The following is a 23,177-nucleotide window of genomic DNA, read 5'->3' as shown; positions in this document are numbered from 1 at the left end:
GAAAACAATTAGGGTAGTAAGAAACGTGAATCATTTTTTAGGATGGGCAAAAAACAATAATTTATATAGTTATATGAGCTAGAACGAACATGAATTGCTTTTCTATCTAAACCAAAGCATCGCTTTCGCTATGCTGTCAGTACCCACCAAAACCGACAGCATGTGCAGCGCTGTCATTTTCCACCAGTTTGTTCGTTCTTGTTTGTTTTGCAAAAATAATCCACATTAATAACAAAGAATAAAGAACTGAGATTTGAACGATTGAGATTAGTTAACTGAGATTTGAAGATTTGAAGATTTGAGATTTGTTGACGGTGATTTCGCCGAAACTCACAGATTTCGTTACGTTAAATTTTGACAGTCGTACTTCTTGTTCGCTGTCAAAGTATTCGCAAGGAAAAAAATCAAAAAAAACTATGATGGCCGAACTTACTTGGGACGCAAAAGTGTATGCTCGCGAGTCATAATCGGGCGTACTTGTGTTGTCGTATTATCGATAAACGGTGTGCTGTTTTCATAGACTTATCGAACACTGTGTGGACTATAATTACCCATCTCTGAAACGTGTAGCGTTCGATCCGTTTTTGCAGAAAAGAATCAGTGTGTTTTTGCCCCTGCTACTGCCGGTATCGCAGTCCAATCGTCAAGCTCCTACGGAGTACGCAGAAGGCCTATTATTGATTTTCGCTGGCAAGGTGCGTCGTTGGTTTGACGCACGGATCATTTTTCAACGGCGGAGGTGGTGAATTTTTTCCGACGTTTTATTTATGCAAGTGAGAAGTTATCGCCAAAATGTATAATGGAATTGGACTTACGACACCGCGAGGTTCCGGCACAAATGGTCATGTCCAACGAAACGTTGCATTTGTTCGCCCGGGCAAAAAGGACAACGTCAACTATCGCACGGAGGACGACTTGGCTAAATTGGACTCCCAGTCAAACCGGCAGCCGAACCAAGGCATTCTCGACCACGAACGAAAACGCAAGATCGAGGTGAAGTGTGCCGAATTGGAGGAGGTCCTCGAGTGCCAAGGGTAAGTAAGAATGTTTACTTTGTGTTTTGCAAAATGAGGAACGATTTATCATCAATTGACGATATTTTTATACTTCACTTTTTTCATTTTAGTCGCAGTCAGGATGAAGTTCGTGCCAAAGTTGAACTTTACCGCTCAAGGCTAATGAACCAAGGGACCGTTGATTTGCCTAAAGACGAATTCGGCCGATTGCTGTAAGTAGCTCAAAGGAACCTACATTTACATTTACTGCAATATAAGTTGCACTGATTTCGCACCAAGATCCTAATCCCTTCAGTGAATGGCATAATTATGTGTATGCACCCATTCACCCGTGGTAGCAGGACCAGGATGTACCTTTGTCGAACCGTATTCAGGTCTAGCCTGTGAACAAAGTTGGCCGATGGTTAATCCTACTGAACACAGGAAAATTGGCAGTCCTTTACCTTATACGGTTACTGTTCTTGCTTCAGTGTTGTTTTTACACAAAGCAAGGACAGAGGCCCAGCGATAATTTTTTCCAAGGGGTCATTTCTACGGCGTGTTATGATAATACCAAAATGAAAAAAGTGTGATATCTTTAATAATATCTTTTTATTAACAACCTTCGGCTTTAACTACCGATTACTGACTGACTCATGATCTTCTTAAGCACTACCTTTATACCTATCTTAGCCTACTTTGTGATGAATATTCGCTACAAAAGGCTCATTAAGCTACTGCCGTTTCTTAGTTTTTGATGCTACCAAAATTGCAATGGGCGCCGCCGTTTACAATTTTGACATCAATTACTTCCCCGGTTTTTGATCTTCTTTCAGTTATAAACAATCCTTTGAGAATAATCAAATACTCAAATGGTTCGAGCAAATATTTCAAAACATTCACTTTAAAACTTTATTTCTACTTCTTGTTTTAACAATTTTACTTTTCGCGTAGCTGTGTACTTTTCAAATGTCATTTCTATAATATTTCAGGAAGCTAAGTCATTTTAAGAGTTTGTTTTGTGGAAGTTTTTACATTCAACCGTAAAATTAAGGCGCGCGCTTCGTCGTATATCCTCCGTTTAAATGATAAATAATTAATAATTACACTGAGAATTTGGCACTTGTTTTGAGATGAATCGTTTAATCGTCGATTTCTTCCTCTCTCGTCGAATAGTCCACCGCAGTTACCAGCGTATTCCCATTGCTGGTCAGGGGTTGTTCACCTTCAACGAACATTGTGGCAAGTGGTTGCAAAAAGTCAGTGCTCACATTGCCACCGTCATCGCTTCCATTGCCGCCCGGAATTATTGTCCCGTTCGAGTAATCGTCACCAAACCCACCATTCGCACCATTCACATCTATGCTGCCACTTCCGGCCACCGCAGCTAGAAGGCTACCGTTCAACTGTGCAGCTTCGTTGATAGCGGCCAGATGCTCGAACGTTTTGTTTTCGCTCCATTCGTCTACGATGAAAGGTTTAACGCGTGGTAACCGATCCTTGTGCCGCAACCGCTGGTTGGTGTAGCGATCGAACAACTTCCCCGATGTGTTGCGCTTAACCGTGTTCCTCGGTGCATAGTATACTTCTTTCGTTTCGGCCGGAAATAGTTCAGTTATGACTTCTGCGTAGTGGCTCATTAGTCGATGCTTGAACAAGATATTGTACTGCAGGAATTGATCCACAATGCAATGCGTGATGATGGTTTGTGCTCGACGATCCAGGTGCTCATGGGGCTGGAATGCCGTCAGGACAGAGCGACCCGATTGGTTCGATTGTAGTATCTTCAGCAGCCCGTCACGATCGATTTTAACAGGCACATCACCAAGTGCCCCAGATCTCCCAGGAAGGCCTCCCTTTGCCAGAGCTGGATCTTCAAACTTTCGCTTGGTCTGTGGGGGGCCAGCGGCAAAGGATGACGATGATGATCCTATCCCGGTGGAAGGTGAATTCATCTGGTGGCGCCGTTTCAGTTTCTGTTGCACTCCATCTCCATTCGGCGTAGTAGTACCTCCGGTTGCACAAAGTTCTGCACGTGCGCCGATGACATCGTCATCCGCGGGCAGATGGTGTTGACCCGGATCGGTGAAAAATGGAAATTGTCGTTTTGCTGCTCCGTTGAGAGCAGCCCCAGCAGCGGCTAGTAGTTGCTGGTGATGATGGAGCAACGATTGCGCCGCACTAGGTGCCGGTGTACCAGAGCCCGTTCCGGTTTGGCTTCCGTGATGGGTGAGATGGTGGTTAGTGTTGCCATTAAACAATTCGCCAAGACGCCACTGTTTGAGCCGATGTTTGAACATAATTTTCTGTCCCAACAATCGCGGGTCGCTGAACAATTCGCTGATTTCGGCATCCTCGATCACGTGAAGACAAACTTCATTAACACCACAATCTAGGGACAGGCAAAAGTAGAAAGATGAGACAATAATTCAATACCTTTGAAGTCTGCCTGGGAATAAATCAAAGGTTATATTTTTATTGACAAATCATTGCAAAATTAGTCTTCAACGCATGTCTGCTGTGCAAAACACAAATTCGTCAAACGAAGAATGTCTCGAAGAACATTGATTTAAATTACAGTCTACGCATGCGCCAGTAAAAAAATACGACGACGATTCTTCGCTATGTGTGACAGTTACTATGGGAGTGAGTGAGAGAGAACGAGACTGAAAGAAAAGCCATGCGGCGCGCACAACTACAGTTATAACCCAGACACCGCCGTAGCAGCAGACTATGATCGCTCAAAACAATGATTATGATGATGACTGATGAGCATAATGTGGTGTGTTGTGTGTTGGAAAGAAGCCGGTAACATGTTTTCTGTTCACCCCGCTAACTGCACGGAACGAAACACGAGATGAAAATATGATTGGTTCACTGTTAGAAGAGGCTCTTTACCTGCCTTCCTATACTTACAAATCATCCGGTTAAGAGTCGTTACGCTGAGACCCCAGTCGTTGACGACCAGCTGCTCCAGGACGTACCGATCGTACTCGCCGAGATCTTCCTCTTTGATGTCTTCGTTCCGTTCAGACATGATGTTCACTGGTACACCTAGACTACGGGTCTAAGAGTATCCAAACTTCACAAAACCTTTTGTACGGTAGCAATAGAAGAGTGAAAGAATGTTCCAAGCAACTATCTCGTCACCCGTGCATTAGTTTGGCGCATAATACAGTCACTTAATACGTTCAATCACAGACCTCTCGTTTAGTAACTTCACATCACAACGGTACGAAATATCGTCCAAACAGCGATGCTGATGCTCACTGGTTGAGTAGAACTTCAAAACTGACAAAACTACCAACGATGAGCAATGAGCTTGCTAGTCCCCGTTCTCTCATACCCGTACCGGTACCAAATACCCTCTATGCTTCGCCGGCAAGCAAACTCAATGACGACTGCGATTGAATTGAGCTCGTTCCGTGGTACCACCACAATATACGTGCACACAACGTTGTACATACGGGCACATACCTTAACGTAGCGTGGTTCCTATAACCACTTATTCACGGGGGTCTTTTCTTGCCTTCCCCTTTTTACACACATCGCCATCCTTCGGCCGCCGCCCGTTTAATTCGTTTGGGTAGGTTATGTTGGTTGGTTAGTTGGTTGGTTGGTTGGTATTGTTATCGTCTCTAGATGGTTGGGTTTTTTTTAGGTGCATCTGGAACTGTTTTGCGACCATACCTATACCCTTCGGGCAGATGAAATGGCAACATAACGCCTCGTCCATAAATGGATATACCAAGAGCAGCGGAAAGAGAAGGATTGAGAAAGAGGACACGAAGAAAGGCGGGGTGAAAAACCAGACCGAGTCTTACGGGGCATGGTAAATGGTGAAGGAAACGAGTCTACCGTACCCGCCTTTGAGTGGTTGAAATGCTCAAAAATAACTCTCGGGGTACGTGCACCACGTACAAGTGAGAACGTAGAGAGAAAACGTGGTTTTTACCCTCAATGCGTCGCCAGCTCGACGACAAAACGCGTGAACGCGATGCGTAGAGATGAAGCCCTTTTACGGACACACAATTGCCGCGTGTGTGTGTGCGTGTAGAATTTTCGAAATTGTAGACGAACGGAACGGCAGAATGAGAAGTGTATACACAGGAAGGATAACCCGGAGGAACGACGGTTACCGCTCTTAAAGCTTCTACTCGTTGTAGAACTCGGGCACCACACAGGGACACGGGAGTTGCATTTAGTCAAGAGAGGAATATAACTACATGAACCTCAGCGTCGTAGGGAACATACGGCAGAGAATAAGCATGAGAGATAAAGCGATAGAAGCAGGAACGAACGATGGAAGGTTCGGCAATCGAAATGAAAACCTTTCGATATGTGAGTAAGTATCATCACGTCCATTCTGCCGAACGGCTTGAGGCAGGAGGGAATGATGGCAAGGAGATCATAATGGGCCGAATAGCACTGAAGGAGAACAACACAGCACAAACAGCATCACCGTTCTGGGGAATGCAATGCGAAACATGAGAAAAAAAGAAACGAACGTGCAGAAAAGATCATAGTAACTTGTGATCAGAAAGAGCTGACCAAAGCACCGAGCTAGATCCAGAGATGGAAAGAAGGATATCATTGTCTGACTACAGGCCAAATGGAGGGAAAGAAGAAGAGGCATGAAGATGGGTGAACGTTTTATTTCTATCAGGGCATGCCCTGGACCGTGTATTCTTACGGTGTGCGTTCGTTGGTCATACTATGGCAAATTAGCTTGGACTCTCTCTGTAGTGCCGCCAGCAATATGGACGACGACGATTGTGCATCTAGCGTGCGGTGGCTGTTGGTGGTGTTGCTAACGGTGCGATACGCCAAAAACCCCTCATGCTTGCAAAAAACGAACAAAGGGGTATCAGAAAACAATAAACGCAAAGTGCCAGCAAAAGATGTTGTATTTCGTACAAAGATTTTGAGTACGTGAAGATTAATTGTACGTTTAATTACAAACTCCAATGATCCTTGCCAATATGACAATGATCCAGAAAATTATGTTGCATTCATGTTGAGTGTAAATACACCAATCCGATGTTTTAGACGCTCAATATCTTTAAAAATATTATCAATCTAAGCTATTGTTGAATTACATTTTTTTGTTTTTTGGAGGATTTCCTGTTACTGAATGAGTGTGTAGGAGCATAAATAACGTAAAATGAAAACAAAAATTGGAAAATCCTTTATAGTTTTTTAACAAAGTTTACCGCAAGATTCGCCAGATGAGTCTCGCGGCCGAGACAAGGAATGCGTGTGACTAAGAGGAGATTTCGGTAAGCTAGTAAATGACAAAACGAACACTATCAACTTGCGACACACCCGCTTGCGTCTAGTAGTGGTTTAGTGATTGGGAAAAAACTTCAATCCAAATAGCACTTCAAAAAGCGTCGAACGGAACAACAACTAAACCGATGTTGAGATTCAGCTCATGACTACCACATTAAACCGTTCCGTTTCCGTCGTTGCTGCTGCAACCAACCCACAATCCTGTTAAATACCAATCCACAATCTCATTGGTCTCGGTGCTCCATAATCTTCGGATGAGCATCTTTCGGAGCAATGCTCGAAACTGTCATCACAACTGGTTTTGATTGCAGATTGATTGTGCCACACGAGCCAGATATCTGTCGCTCCCTCCCTCTCTCTTTCTCTCTCTTTTTTCGCTCTTTCTCCCCCTCTCTCACTCTCACTCACTCTATCTTTCTTTCTTTCTCTCATTTTCCCCCTCACTTCATTGGTTTCATTTTCTTCGTTGTATGACTGCTATGAACGATAATAATAAACAAATCATGGATTAATACGTCTCTCCATGCTCAGCATTTTTTGACAATGTTTTTTTCCATGAAACCTGAAGGGAAAGACAACTTAAGTTCAAGTTTATTTTGTTTTGATTTATACTCTTCCTTTCCTTGATAAAACATCACATCACAAAGTTGGCAATGTATGACAAGATACGGCCGGTTGGATGTTGGAGCTAGTAAATAGAAGCATCAAGTACAATCCGTGACAAAGAAAACTATTTCCAAACACGGAACATCTCACGTAGTACGCAGCATCCAGTTCGCAAATGCCTCATTCGTTCTTTTACCATGCGCAATAGCGCTCCAAATACACACACACACACACACACCAACATAAATTCAGCATTTTTCAGACCAAACTAGTCGGATCTGTTCAAACGCTTTACACCCGCCATGTTGTACCAACGACGAGTGCGGAAGAATTCAGACTTTAGCAAAAATCAAGCATTGGGATAAATTTAGTTGAAGAATTATAGTATCAATATGGCCACCGCCATGGGGTACTGTGGAGTTTCAGCGTGGACTACTACTGCATACCTAGTGATGGAAAGATTTCCGAAATGGCGGTGGCCGAAAGTGCTCAGTTTCGCTATTTTATCCTTATTGACGTCAAAAGGAATGTTCGGTATAGTAATGTGTTCACATTAGTTCACATGAGAAGGATGGCTTCGCTTCGAGGCCCTTGAAGGGGAACCATCGGATCGATTATGACAAAATGAAAACCTATCCGCTACCGATAGTTGTGGAGAAATGGACCATCAGCAGCAAACGGAAATGTGATGTGAAAAGCCCGAAAAGATGTAGCAATAGTTGTAGCGTGTATACACATAAGGTGACAATGTGCGCCATTGTGCGAATTGTTAACTAAAAAGCGTTCGCCGTCGGAATGGATCTTACAATAACAATGAAAGCAATCGTCATGTGAAACCGTAGGAGAAGAATGCTAACAAAATCACTAAGAAGTCTTCCAGAGATTTGTATTACGGTAGTTTGTGACGGTGGCGTTTTATGATAGAATGAGTCAATAACAAGTGCAACTGTCGAGCGATAGAAATCAACTGTCTTCCATTAAAGTTGCATCGCATGTGTGCATATGAGATTATTTAAAAAGTACTTGTCAAAATCTACGTCTTCCATAAAGAATAAGTTCTCGAAAGTGTGGTAAACAATTGTTATTTTACCCCACAAAGGGCCCTTGGAAATAAAAACATTCGGCCCTTTTGCATACACTCCTTGAACCTCCGGCTAAATACGTCCGGCGATGAATAAAAAGCTCTCATCAGCGGCGAAATTCCGCCGCCGATTGGCGGCGATGAAAAAGAAACCACACGATGGTAATCGAAAACCACCAAAAGCACAATTTTTTGAACACGACATACGCTGCAATGCGGAAGATGCACCGCAACAGAACGGGCTACTGAATGCTTCGGATTCATCAACTAATCTGGAACATGGACAAGAAAGAACCACAGAGGCTGGCGGGAGACAAATAGAAGAAATATTGACAATATCAGATTATAATCGTCACCCAAGTCCTGAGCGAAGGATAAAGTCTACAGTTCATAGAAATGATATCAAGGGAAACGAAAGGAGTCAGCTACCTTCGACCGGCATCCGGCGAATGAAAAAAGGTTCCGCTTTCCTCCATCAAACTCGACCGTCCACTGAGACCCAAACTCTTCCCGCACGAAGAACCAGGCCCGGCACCGGCAGAGCAAAGAGTTGGCATAACCGACGGTTGCTACTAAAACTACAGCAACAACTCCAGCTGCAAGGACTTTGCCTTTCATCGCTCGTAACGATGTCTCCCAAAGCCCGTAGAGATCGCAATCAGGAGGACGTGCTGGAAATTGCGTCCATCGGGACCACCCCACTCAATGAAATGCTGGATAACGCTGGATGCCGTCATTGCTACTGCGCATGTGCTACACCAGTACATCCCGTGTCTTTGAGATCTTGTCAGTTCGAAGCAACCGTACAAAATCGCGCCGCTATCTCATGCCATAACGTGGGCGATAAACAAAACTATCCACAACAACACCAACAAAAACGGATGCTTCAGAATGGGCGATGCGAAAGCTCGATTGATTCCCAACCAGGGCCTGACGTACATCGTCTACGTCGTCAGCAGGCTTGTCCGAATGTTGTACCCTTGGAGAAGCCGGTGGTGAAAAATAAAAAATCTCGCAACGTCAAGGACGATTCCGTGTCCCGTTCTTCGTCCTGTGATTCCGTTACTTTTGGAATCTTGATGAAACCAAGAGCATCCTTGTGTCACCTAAGAGACGCTGCGTGCGTTCCTCCGGCACAAAATTCGGCGAGTTTTGTATGCCAATATCATCCGGAAGGAACTATGATGTCTCGCGGACATAACCAGGCACAGCTTAACCAGACTTACCATCATCTTGGGCACAATTACTATCAGCCCAGTAACCCACATCATCATCTGTCACAAGAACAGCAGCGTAGGTTCTGCATAAGGACAACTACAGCCGCTGCAACCGGAGCCTCTTCCGGTGGTAGCACAATTTCCGCTATAACTCCGATTGGCATGCAGGCTATGCACAGTGTTGTAAGGTAATGTACAGTAATGTAGAAAATGTACGAAAATTCGTTACAGAACATTGGGTGCAGAACATGTTTTGCAGATGTCAACAAATATTACTTAGACTTAGTTTATTGAAGTACGCTGAAGAGCATCACAGTCGACGCATCGAAGCATCGGAAACGATGCCTACCGCATCCCCTCTGCCCTTCTGCGTGTCCTAAGAAAAACTTTACGCGCTAATTTGTCGTCCGCCCCTGGCGAGGCGTGCGCTGATGTAGCGGCTGTAGGTCAAGAGTACGGCACAGAGTCCGTTCTACTAAGTTTAAAATAATTCTCCGGTTCCTTGGGGATGCAATCTGCATCAATCTGCACCATTATTGTTACTTAACTCGTGCAGGCTGCGAAGGCCTATGCATTGGCTGTACACCGGCTGCCTGCCAGCCTTAGCGTTCATTTTTTTAAAAGGAATTGTGATTTCTAGATAATTTTCTGCGTCTCACAAGCCTAATGGGCACAGCTTTTCGTAAATGGGCCTGATGTGGACGATTGCTTGCTTCAGTCGCGGACCCACGACAAAGTCATTTCCGAGCATGTAAAGTGGCTAGTGGTGTATCGTGTTTCATCGCCTCATCGCCTGTTAACAGCGAGCGTGAATTCGATAAGCCCAAAAGCATAGTGCTTAAGGTCGAAAATGAACAAGTCCTGGAAAAATTAAAACTATCGGAATCAGATCACATAAACTGGAGGCGTACCATTGAAACCGGATTGTTCTCTCATTGCATGGTCAGTGGGGCCGAACCCATAAATAGCGCTAGTCTTATTGCATTAATCGCTTTTTCAGTTAGTAGTAACCTTCAAGAGAAAGCTGATGAAATTTCATGATATTCTACTCATAAGTTTGCGAGTTATTGTGCTAATAGTAACTTCTTTTCTTCTTCTTTTTGGCGCTACAAGCGCTGAGCAGTCTTGGCCTGGCACCAGAGACAATGTTAATCTCTGATCCTCTTCTGTAACATTTAATTTTTTTTTTTTTACGGACGGGATTGTTAGCGTCGCGCCAACCCCCCTGTCACGCCGATATCGGGAATCGAAACCATGGCCGGTTGAGTTACAACCGATCCCGGGATTCGTACCACGGCCAGCTGCGCTGACAGCGAAGAGCGTTACCGACTGCTCTATCAGCGGGGGTCAATAGTAACTTCAGCTAAGATATCTTCAGTACCATGGATCTAAAACTTTTGTTCGTGTTTTGATGTTACACTGCTTCTTGATGGGAAAAATACCGTTCAAGCGAAGCAACGGCTTGAAAAGTGTTATAAGGACTCCGCTCCATCAGAAACAACAATGATACGTTGATTTGCTAACTTCAAACGTGGTCGTAGACATATGCATATGCACCATATTTGCCAGATTGCGAAGTCTTCCAGCGACTACTGATGTTCGCAAACCCAAAAATACTCACCAGTAACAGACTTCGCTCGAATGAAGAAGCTACTGCTGAAACTAAGGCCTACTTTGGAGCAAACAATCAATCTAAAGAAGTGGTATTAAAATGTTAGGATGCCGCTGGAATGATTGTGTGGCTCTTGAAGGATGAATTACGTTGATGAATACAACTTTCCGAAAAAAATCCTTTACTGATATGTGCGACTGCATAAATTGATGTGCCATTAATTGTGCCGATTCCCTCCGATTTTTTCCGTTAAGTGAAGCACACCTAAAACTATATTGTTTTCTTTTTTTTCAAACATGATAACAGTGTGTAGAAATCTAGTAATTTCCTAATATTTATATTTGTGATCGGGAGATAAAAATTGTATGTCCGGATTCGTTGAGAGTCACCAATAAACTACTTTGAATAATCTTCGATTGCACGGAGAATGCACGGTCGATGAATACTTGATATTATTTTTTAACGCTGCTCGACGAAGCTGCTCGACCGTGCTGCTCGATGGTGCTGCTCGACTATTTGATATCCTTATGACGAGGTCGCTACAAGTGCACTGCAAAAATTGATACAAATTACTGTACTCATAAACTACATTTTCACTTACTTTTTTTATTACCCTTTTTTAAATTTTGATAGTGTGCGGGAAACTCATCACATTGCCCAGGCCCAGCAGGAAAAAAACGCGAAACTCCGCGATGCATTCGGCATTTCGGAATACTTTGTCGAGGGTACCAGCTTCGACCAGGACCGAAAGGCGAAGGAAGATCTAGCAAAATCGGAAGCCTTGCAGAAGGAGTTGGCTGAGAAAGAAAAGGTCAAGGAAGTGGAACGGGTCAATCGGAAACGCTATGCACTCGTGCGAACACCATCACCTGAAAAGCAAGGAAGCGGCTCCGAAGCGACTAGCCGTAATGGAAAGGCCGTTGATCGTGGTGATAATGACGGAGCTAGAGAAAGGACAGATGATGATGAGGGCAATGCTAGCGGAAAGGTAGTGCCGAGAGCGTTCCGCAACAAGGAAGAGAAGAAAAAGAAAAAGAAAAAAGCACGGGATATGTAAGTATTGGTAACTCCAAACAGGTTGAATCAATGCAAACGATAACAATAAAAAAAAACCGAGATGTTTTACCTCTTTTTTTTTCTAATGACACTTTCTTCGTAGGTCTTCAAGTCCAAATCGCAAGAAAGATAAAAAGAAGAAATCGAAGAAAAACAAAAAAGACAGGTAATTATAATTTGACTAAATTTGTGTTGATAGATATTTATAAAGTTTTGAAATCCACGCCAGTTGTGTGCAGTAGATGAAATGACAAAATGTGAATGTCAGGCGGAAAATCTCGTTTAAACAGCTAATAGATGACTAGGTCTTCTTTCTATGAGCTGAATATTTTCTATAGTGTTTGTTGTGCAAGCAATTCAGTGTTTGTACAAACATTGAAACGGGACCCATTTTGCTACGATTCACACCTCTGATAGAAGCATATTCCATTGAGGTATGTGTATGTCATTGCATCACGAGGACAGACAGCATTATGGAAATATATTATATTGCCCTATGTCTGAAATAATAGGAAAATAATATGGTCACACTATTGTGAACGAACAAAAATTGTTTCAATATGTAGTAATACTTTGACTTGACAATGCCACTTGGCTATGAACATCTATTTAATATCATTCACAAACGATGTTGCTGTGCTGTGCGAATGCAAATATGCTGGTGAACTCATTTGAATAACTAACTTAGCGCATACTTTTATTCGAAAAATACTAATTCTCATCATCTCTCTCTATCTTACCATCTTCTCTCATTTTAATTTTGCTCTCTTAAACTACCTCTCGAACCGATTGCGTTCCACAATTGTGTATCTTCTTTAAAACGACATAATAACACCAAAAATACTACCCTACCTCACACACTAATGCTACAACACCTAACGAAACGTGCAAACGTGGTCCTTTGCACATCAAAATACAACGTGTAAAATGCATTTCGTTCTACATGTATGTTTTTTACATTTACAACCAATGTAAAACAAACGCCACCTTTTGAATCAAAACCTATTCAAACAATATTATCAATACTCTATCACGCGTTCTAGTTGGTAAGTATTTGTGCTGTACCTGCCTAACTATATAAGTTTTTCGTACTATTTTCTTATTGTTACGTCTCTTCATTTTGTTTCCATTACTTCACTGTAAACCATGAATCATTTGTTTTGAATTGTGCATTTTCTTTTGCATTCGTAATAATTATACATTTCAATAGCTATGATTCTGTGTTTTTTTATAGTTAACTAACGAGCTATACCGCCTACATAGTTTCGAATGCTTTTTCTTTCACGTGATCTATAGACAATAATATGATGTTTATGATGCAGTTAATTAAAATGTTTTTGTTTTTCGAAATATTCGAAATACATTCCGTTTTCTTCAGATGCTGTTTATGTTTTGACCCTCTTTATAGAATCAAGTTTACAACAGCATTAATGGTTTTTTTTTTTATTTCTTTGACTGTATGTCCATCATTTGATCTTTCGCTAACATTATTCCTAATTTGATATTTCTTTACCACAACAATTGAGTTGTTTATAGACGGTTTCGAAATAATACAAATCGACTGAGAAAATCCTCTCAGCAAAATACCCCCTCTTGTCGCATTTGCAAATCGAGTCTTAAAAAAAGAAAATCTCTCTTATTTTATTCTTTTTTCTCTCCTTTTTTCCTAAAGACAGACCATAATATGATGAAAATATATTTATCATGATGGAAAGGTAAAAATAATCTATTCTTTAAACAGCTGCGATTTCCCATTTTTACTATTATACATATCAAATGTTCTATGGTAAAACATATTGCAATCAATACTTCTGAATTATAAATGAAGAGTTTTGTTTTCTTCTTGTTCTTTGGTTTATTTGTCGTCATTAAGTAAGTGCCGTGATCATAACAATGTTGACGATACACGATCTGATGATATTGTTGCTTGCGGACCCGATCAATTTCTCTTTGACATAACTATGCGTAAGATCTCTGTGCACAATGTGCAATCACAGTGAAGCTGAATAACATATTCTGTTCTGCTCATTTGGTTCTCTAGTTATCTTAAATACAAACATTTTCTTATCCGTCTGGGGCATCTTTTTTTTAGCATATCTACAAAGGTCCCTCTTGTGCTCTCTTTAAGAAAGTACCAAAAAAGTAATGTTCGCCGGATGTTCGTAATGGACAAAACTTCTGCATATGCACAAAAGAAATATGGAGTGTACATTTGAAGAAGTAAATCGTGTTTTTCCTGCAACCGAACGACGACACATCTGCAATGATTTTCAATTTCTGTTGTCATTTGCTAAATTATTGTCCGTTTTTCGTTCGCCATTGAGTCAGCAACACAGCGGATGTGCAGCAGACCGCGTGTCCGTTTATGAACATATTTCATCTTCGATTTCATACTCCAAATTTAGGATTTCGAAAATTTAAGGCTTGTAGAAAATTTGTCGCGTGTGCAAGAACTTCATTTTTCGTTTTATGCGTCTACAACGTTGATTTAATTTGATAAAAACGCAAAACTGAACCCCCGACGACGTAGTTCTCGGAATACCCATGTACAATGTCCAATGTTTAGTGATTTCCCCTTCAAACTGTCGTCTGTACGTGTGGAGAAAATGTAATGAACCTAAGCAGCCAATCCGTTATTTAATGCATCACATTCCACAGTCTTAACGAATTTATGCATCAAATAATATTCAAACACGGATCACGAGTACTTCTTTCATGCGTTTCTGACTTAAATGATTCTGACTGATTTTGTGCGATTTGTTTTTTTACTTTTACTTTTTGGTTTTGGTCCCGCGGGATGCTCTGGCCCGTTGATGGTTTCTGTCTGCGGCGTTTCAAATCGATAGAACTAAAAAAAAGCATTCGAAAAAGGTTCAACGGAATGACGACAGCGATTCCACTGACACAGATTCGGACTCAAACTCAATGGCCAGTGATGCATTGTCTAGTTCAGAGCGCGGCAGCAGCAGTAAACGAAAGAAAAAGTCTACAAAAAAGAAGGACAAGGTACGTCCCTAGGGCGGATGAATGTAATCAATATTGCGCCTTCATGACAAACAACATTTGTCTAATTCGTGGCCATAATTATTTAATTATTTTTCGAAATCATTGTTGACGCCATTTTTCTTTTGCAAGTTTAATTTATTCAAGTTTTATTCTATTTTTTCGACAGAAAAAGAAATCATCGAAAAAGAAGAAAGCAAAGTCTCGTTCGCCATTCCGCGTAAAGTTAGTATTCAATTGCTTTTAGACAGGGATAATCAGCAAACTGTAAATATGTATCTCTTTTTAGGTCGCCAATGACGGGCAAAAAGTCATTAATGGAAGGGCCAAGAGGACGTGAGGACGTGCACGGTGATTCACGCGTAGTGTCGGCAGAAGTATTGCATGAGAAGAACAAAATTCTCAACGATCGCGACCGACATGTAGTCGTCGATAGTAGTCGAGATCACTACAATACTCATAGCCAAAGTAGAGGACCTCGAAGCTATAATCGCGATGATGATAGTAATCGTGGCTATGCCTTCTCTGGCCGAAGTACGAGTGTTAGGGGAGGGTTCCAGCGCCGTCACCATGATGATCATGGTATGATGCAACAGGGAGATGAAAATCGTGAACGGCGTAGTCGATCGAGGCATCGTCGCCGGGAGCATTCAGTAGATCGGGAACGCAAACATAAGTCACGCTCCCGTTCTGAGAGTCGTCGCAGTCGTCGAGAGCACGAGAATCGTGGTTCTCCCACGACGGAACGTAGTTTGGGAAGATCACGTGATAGAAAGCGACGCGATTATACACCACAAAGAAAGGACAAAACAGAACGGCGTCATCGTGAGTCAGATCATCATGAACCAAATGATGCTGGTCGTGTACCAAGTGAATGCGAGAGGCAAAGTGATCGAGGAAAACCGCAACGCCAACGTGAACGTGACGCTGAACGAAACCGTGATCGTGGTCGAGAATGTGAACGAAACCCCAACCGCGCTCGGGATCAGGGCTCGGCTGCTGGTCGATGCAGAGAACGGTCATCGCGCAGTGTCGACAAGCAACAGGACAACGCACCTTCAAATACTTGGTCCATGCGCGCTGACGATTCATCGAAAAAACAACATGTCAAGAGCTCGCCCCGGGAGCCTCAGCGCATGGACAAATCATCGTCGACCGGAAGCAAAAAACGCAACAAATCACCTGAGTCGAAACCGAAAGAATCTACCGAAAAGACTCGCAAACGCCCTGAAAACACGAAAGCGACGTCCCCTTCAGCACTGGCACCTTCACAACGCTCAGCTAGTAGCGGTATACCGGACGCTTCGTTATTAGCTGAAAAACAGCTATCTTCTGACGATGCAGCTTCCGATTTAAGCTATTCACCTGCTAGACGAGACCCTGACCGCTACCACGACATCTTACATCAAGCCTCTGCCGAAAATATGGGAAATCCAGATCCAGTTAAAAAAATGAATGGTGACAAACAGACCGGGGCTTCGTTTGGATCAGCGGTGATAGATAATGAGCGAGCAAATAGGTCCGCCAGTGCGACAAGAACTTATCCCAACGAAGAACCTAAGCGCCGGGAGGATGATCGGGAAACGAAAAACAGCGACAGTCAGTCACGTTCTCCGCGGGAACGCTCATCACGTTCTCGTTCGCGTTCCATTGCTCCTTCCGCCCAAAAAAGTCGCGGCGAGTCGTCTTCAACGGCACCGAATAAACAACATATTTCCTCTTCAGAAACTAAACATGCTCATCAAGCTGCTGCAGCTGCTGCTGAGGGGGCAGATTCTAATTTTGTATCAAAAAAGTCGAACAACAAACTAACGTCAGTCTCGGCGGCGTCTTCTTCCACCTCCAAATCGCGTCATAGCTTAAGACGCGACGACGCATCACGTTCCCCGGAGGTTAAGAAACGGCGTTCTGATCACGATCACGCCATTCCATCGAAAGAGGAACCGTTTAAAGTTGGTCCCAGAGCCTCCCGCTCAGATCGTAGTGATCGAAAATCCGGCAACAAACGGAAGAATGAGCGCGAAACAAAGCTCCACAAGCGTCGTGTCTCCAGTAGTCCCGAGCGAAGAAGGGCTGAAATTTTATCCACCACTGGCGAACGTGATTCAAAGAACTTGAAACCGAAGAAAACTACTACGCTATCGTCTGCGCAATCTCATGGTACGGCAACTGCAATCCTGCAGCAACCAGTGGTGAAACTACATTCACCGCAGTCATCCCATTCGTCGGCCGAATCGTACGATACCTGGAATCGTAATCCTGCAACTGACAGTGATGGAGTGACTGAAGACACTTGTTGGGATGGCTTCCTTCCGAGATATGAGAATCAGCGCGCAAAGGTGATGAGAGCTTTGAAACAAGACCTAGCCGCCAAGGCGAAGGCGAGGTTGGAAAATAGAATACATGTGTCCGAAAGCATAATAGCACCAAATGGTGCCATAATGGGAGTGTTGGAATACGAGGCGCGCTATGGAGTATCGCGGGAAAGAGAATTGCAAAAGTTGCACACCAAGCAACAACCGCTCGATCCAACCTCCAGTTCCAGTTCGTTTCCAGACTCCGCTTCTGCAGTCATCATCGAAACACCAGCGATGCCACCGTTAACAACGATGAGTGCGTCTACGTCTGCACTAGAGGCAACCAGCAACAATACAAATAATGCAGCGATTATGAAAGAGATTCATGAAATTATTAGCACCGTTGGTGCGTGTGCTGCAGCGGACGGTTCGGAAGGTACTACGAAGAAAACGACGATCTTGCAAGCTGTGGACAATATTTTGAAGGAGAAAATATCCGGAAAACCCAACAAATCCCACAAAGAGCGAACCACAACCAGAAGTTCTCGTTCGAGATCCCATTCTCGTTCACGGTCCCGTTCCCAAAAGTAAGTATAGACAACAGTCTAAAACATGAAACATCATTATGTCTAAGCACGATTTTGACAGATCACTACTCATTCCTCATGACGTTTTAAGTGTCAAACTCGACAGATTCTTTTAGTATACACTTTAACTTAAAAAACGGTGTATAATATGTACAGGTTTCCTGAACTTTTGTGAAAATGCGAAGCATTTCTCCAGAAAAGGGAAAACAGATTCTGCACAAATGGTGCACTATTCCCAACATTTCACTGAATCAGTTGGCAAAACAGGAAAAATAAGCATTGGAGCGGTTCGAAACGCAGTAAGGAAATTAAAAAAAGAAAGCAGCTTTCAGGATAAAATGAAATCTGGGTGGAAATCGGGTCCTGTGGATAAAAATTTGGATCAAAAAGACATGCGTGTTTACGCCAGCAAAAAAAGTGCCTCCGTCCGAGATGTGGCTAAAAAGGTGGGATCAACTGCGAGTACCGTCCATCGTGCCAAAGTAAGATTAGGTCTTAAGACATACAAGAAGCAGAAAAAACCGAAACGGAGTGCAAAACAAGCTGCATCTGTTAGATCAAGAACAAGGAAATTGTATGATCAATTGCTTCATGACAAACAAGTTTGCGTCATCATGGACGATGAAACTTATTGCAAATTTGACTACAAAACTCTTCCGGGTCCTCAGTATTACACTGTTCTGGATCGCCAGAATGCTGATGATGCAGATACATCCATTTTTACTAAAAAATTCGGAAAAAAGGCAATGGTTTGGTAAGCCATTTGCGAGTTTGGCATGCATTCCGAACCGTTCGTGACAACAGAGACGATGAAATCCGAAATTTACATCCTCGAATGTCTGAATCAACGCCTACTGCCTATGATTCGAAAACATAAAGACCCGATACTATTTTGGCCGGATTTAGCATCCGTGCATTACTCCAAGGATACGTTACCTGGTTCCAATCCAACGGGGTCCAGTTCGTTCCGAAGAAGATGAATCCGTCAAATTGTCCACAGGCAAGACCGATCGAAACTTTTTGGGCACTTACCAAGGCATACTTGAGAAAACATGCAAAGCCAACCAACACCATTGAAATATTCGCCAAAGATTGGAAGAAAGTGTCCAAAATGATTGCAAATCAGTCTGTGCAAAAGCAGATGCGTAGTGTTCGTTTAAAAGTTCGATCATTGGCATACGGTTAACCGGAATGTAATTTTGTAAAAATGTACTGTTAAGTAAGATAACAGAGCGCTAAATACAGAAAGAAAAATGGAGTTTGCTTGTAATTTGAATTTTTGGCGTTCATTTAAAATCGTGCTTAGACATAATGAAACAGTCTATAATACGTTCTTCGCTCGCTGCAAGCATTGATTTATCTCGTTGTTATTGTTCCATAAGATCACGCAGTTACAGTAGTTCCAGCAGCGATACATGCAGTTCCCGTTCGCGAAGTCGATCGTCATCGTCTCACAGCCGCAGCTCTTCGGGTCGCGGCAGCAGTCGTTCGAGAAGTCGTTCTAGTTCGAGTTCGAGCGTGGCCCGATCCCGCACTGGATCACGGTCTCCCTCAATCCCTCGTCGGGCCGGATCACCATCATTCCTCGATCGACGCCGTATAACGAGGTAAGTGTGATAGAAAATTGCTCTTGAGCAGTGTTTTATCGATTTTTGGTTGTCGTTTTGTGTAACTATTTATTCGCTAGAAATATTTTGAAGGCTTGCTGCACGATCCAACGTATAATCATAACATTATTCGCTTATTTGTTATTTGTTTCTGTTACCTTTTCTATAATTTTTCGCACATTTTTTTCTCTTATAATTTTCATCTGCATCACCGTTCCGAACCGTTCCGTTGTTCCGAATGAATGCTAGACCTTCAATATATCGAACGCGTTCCGGTGGGCGGCCCGTGACCGACTCCAGAAAACGAAGAAGCAAGAAATCGCGATCACGATCATCGTCCGATTCGTCGTCGTGTTCTTCGCGTTCATCGCGCTCACATCGATCCCGCGAATCGAAAAATGCGAAACATCGCCGTCAGCCGCAACGAAGCCGTGACGAAAGATCACGATCGCGTGAATACAGACCACGGTTGGGGGCGGCCGCTCACCCTTCGTCCAAATCCTCCCGACGGGAGCACCCAGAGCGTTTGGCGCGCCGTCGATGACGTGTTCCATCATCTACAACCGTGCCTGGTCGCTCGCAGGTCACCTGGCGTAACTGTTGGGCCAATAATTTAGTTGTGAAATCGGCATCGTCCGTTACGCCTGATCTACTTTTATGCATAAGTTTCGGTATACCTTATAGATTTTTCTCCACAGACATGATCATACGTGTTGTCCCACCATTTCTTCTTTGATTACCAGCGGGATGTGTGTGTGTTTTATTGCTATGTTCTTTGACACATAAAATGTAAATCGCAAACTTTTCTTTCGTATGATTTATTTAAGTAGAATATAGCTGATATAAACACCCCTTATGCTACGTTTTTTTTGTGTTCCGAAAAGCTATGTTACGTTCAGTATTTTATTAGAAGCTGTAAGAGCTCTTCAGCACCGTTGGACAACCTTTTTTTTATTTGATTTCGTTTAGATCATCTTGTTCGGTTTGTAGAATGTGGTAAGTTTCATTTTCGCAATGTAATATTCTGAAAGCAACTTGTGAAGTCTATAATTTTCCATGAAAATTGATACCACTTCCTTTGCTACTCTTCTAATTCACTTCGCGGCCACTTCGGGATGCACGTGTGCCCACATCGTTCGATTTATTAACTAACCTACAGTGCTCGGAAGCGTCCCATACCGTATCGAAGACCAACTCCATCGTCCCCGTCAAGCGGCAGCAGCTATCACAGTCGTTCTCGAAGCCGAAGCAAAAGCTAAATTTCTTCTTCAGTGAACAGATAAAAACAGTTTTTTTCAACACAAATTCAGTTGCTCCTCACATTGGCCATCCTGCAAACAAAACGCCCGAAGCTTTTCATAGTTTTCAAATTTGGTCATTTAGTAAATGCAATTCAATAAGCAGTAAATGCAATAAAAAATATGGTATAGGTTTTCTAAATAAATGGATGCGTCTGGGCTTGTAAGCAAGATGTTTCAAATAGCAATATACTTTAAAAACTGTATCATGTACTCACGCAAAAACTATTCTGGTCTGGTGGAGTGGACTTTCTGGTCCTCGTTTAGGTATCACAAGCTTATCTTTTATTGCAATTCACGTCATTACATTTTGTGCAATCTTATGTAATTCATCGTTTGTTGAGGCTTTGAGCAAAAAAAAAACCAAATACTATTTAATATATTTAAATGAAAATTACTTCTTGCATTTAGTAAAACAAGAAACATCAACACACTAGTTGCGGCTAGTTATTAGATGATGAAGGGATGTTAAGCTTTAAACCCATTAGCACAGGCAAACATCTTGAATAAATGAAAAGAAAAGTATTGTGATTATCACGCAAAGCTTTTGATCAATAAAACAAAAGTAAAGAAATCTTAACCCGGCTGTTAACGTTGTGTTTTTTGTAACAGCTTAAAATCACGAAGTCACAGTCTTTATTATGTTGAATTATAACCATTTACCTGATAAACAAAATATTAATGTTAATGTACCAAAACTCAATGCGCGCAGAATACATCCTAAAGTTTGCACTCGAATCGATGCTACACGTATCGAGGCAATTCATAAAAGCTGTACTCTAAAAATCCTCAAACCTTAAACCTCGTGAAACCGGAACTAACGTCAGCAGCACCTAGATAACACAGAAAAAAACAACCCCTAGAAAACATATCATTGCTGTGGAGTAGTTTCTGACTGAAACCATCATCTCACATGACTTGATCGTCGCAATAGCAAACGTATGAAAGTGTTGAAATGAAAGTTGATTGTGCCCGTTTCCTAGTTATCCATCAACACAAGCAACAGGACCGATATGGCAATCGAAACGTCGCGAAACACATTCACTGCGAACCGCCAAGGATTACTTGAATTAAAATTGTAGCATGCACGCGTCAGTGTGTCAGTTTTGGCCACTTTTGCAAATGTAGAAACAATTCGAACTACACCCAAAACCACGGGACAAGTTGCGCAAATCAAGGACTATTCGTGATTGCCATGAAACGAGCCCTGGCTCTGGTTTGTTTGGGAAATTGTTACATTATTTGCCTGAAAATGTACTAAGTGGAACACGGCTTATGTGTCGTTGACACATTGACCATATTATAGGAAACCAATCAAAACACGCGATATTCTCGTGTCGGATGGACTATCTCTAACTCCGTGACTGAAAAAGTATGTGTTGTATTATTTGTGTTCAGAACCTATACAGAAAGTGACCTATTAATACCTGTGCTTTATAAAATATCGCACTGTTTTTTAGCTACACGAGAATTGCGGTCGTCACCCGAACGCGTATCAAAATAACCAAACAATGTGTATCTAACGGAGCGATTACTATGTTGTAAATCCAAAACGAAAAATAATTAACAAATTTCACATTTATCAAAGCAACCTGAAATACTATTCCACCTCGCTCTGTAAGGCAGGCATGAACCGTTGAACCAATTACCATTAGCAATTGGAAAATTTAACAAATCTTTCCCTTTCAAAGAAGAATATTATCCATTTTTGCCGGTGTTGTTATCTTTTACCGATAAAATAGTATTTATTGTCTTCATCTCCAGGTCATCTCAAATGATAATAACCCATATCTCCATGGGTATCCTCGTGAGCGATTTTGGATTTGCTCTCTTTTATTTGCTGTTCTGCTGTTGTAGCTTGGTATTTGTTCTTTGGTATTACCGCAAAGTTTTTGAAGTCCTATTGTTGCTGCCACAGTGCGTATCTGGTTCTATCTGAACAGCGAAATATTGCTGGTCTTCTCGCGATTTGCAACAAATTCTTTACGTTTCAGTCGGAAACAAATGGTGACGTTGGTGATATTTCATGCACTCTTCCGTAAAATCAGCAAATTTATATACGAAACTAGAACTCCAGCAAGTGGTCGTGCAAACCAAGGTCACACTATTATAGTATTATTTTTTTATCATCGACGCGCCGGAGAATTCGTCTGAAATGGTCACGTGGTTTGTGGAGTGAACTGGATGTTGCTTATCGCAGTCAATAAGCATATAAATAATGTAATAATGTACATTAAAAGCCAAAAAGCTTGTACCAGCGGTGGAATCGATACTTCGCAACGGCGAAACCTTGGAAAAACTTGTCTTTCTATATTCATCTCTTCAAAATATTCACGAAAACTACTCGTCGTACCGCAGAAGAGTCGAAAGGACATGTAGCAATCTTGTAATTTCCTAATATTTATATTTATGATCGGGAGATCAAAAATTGTATGTCCGGATTCGTTGAGAGTCACCAATAAACTACTTTGAATAATCTTCGATTGCACGGAGAATGCACAGTCAATGAATACTTGATATTATTTT

General features: G+C 42.3%; 2 protein-coding genes across 2 annotated transcripts; one reads left to right on the top strand and one right to left on the bottom strand.

Annotated features, from left to right (window-relative positions):
• Positions 1-427: 427 nt before the first annotated feature.
• LOC128268999 (serine/arginine repetitive matrix protein 2) lies at positions 428-21,103 on the top strand. Its single transcript, XM_053006326.1, has 9 exons — positions 428-1,034; positions 1,127-1,228; positions 11,437-11,856; positions 11,963-12,025; positions 14,706-14,865; positions 15,032-15,087; positions 15,152-17,746; positions 19,129-19,353; positions 20,513-21,103. Exons 1-9 carry the CDS (start codon positions 793-795, stop codon positions 20,610-20,612), a joined length of 3,963 nt encoding a protein of 1,320 aa, XP_052862286.1. The 5' UTR covers positions 428-792; the 3' UTR covers positions 20,613-21,103.
• LOC128269000 (uncharacterized) lies at positions 2,138-4,032 on the bottom strand. The gene is made up of 2 exons (XM_053006327.1): positions 3,912-4,032; positions 2,138-3,387 (listed from the first exon to the last, which is right to left on the bottom strand). The coding sequence occupies exons 1-2, from the start codon at positions 4,030-4,032 to the stop codon at positions 2,138-2,140; spliced, it is 1,371 nt and encodes a 456-aa protein (XP_052862287.1).
• Positions 21,104-23,177: the final 2,074 nt, after the last annotated feature.

Source organism: Anopheles cruzii, chromosome 2 (assembly GCF_943734635.1).
Source record: "Anopheles cruzii chromosome 2, idAnoCruzAS_RS32_06, whole genome shotgun sequence".
NCBI classification, from domain to species: domain Eukaryota; kingdom Metazoa; phylum Arthropoda; class Insecta; order Diptera; family Culicidae; genus Anopheles; species Anopheles cruzii.
This window is presented reverse-complemented; position numbering and strand designations above follow the sequence as displayed.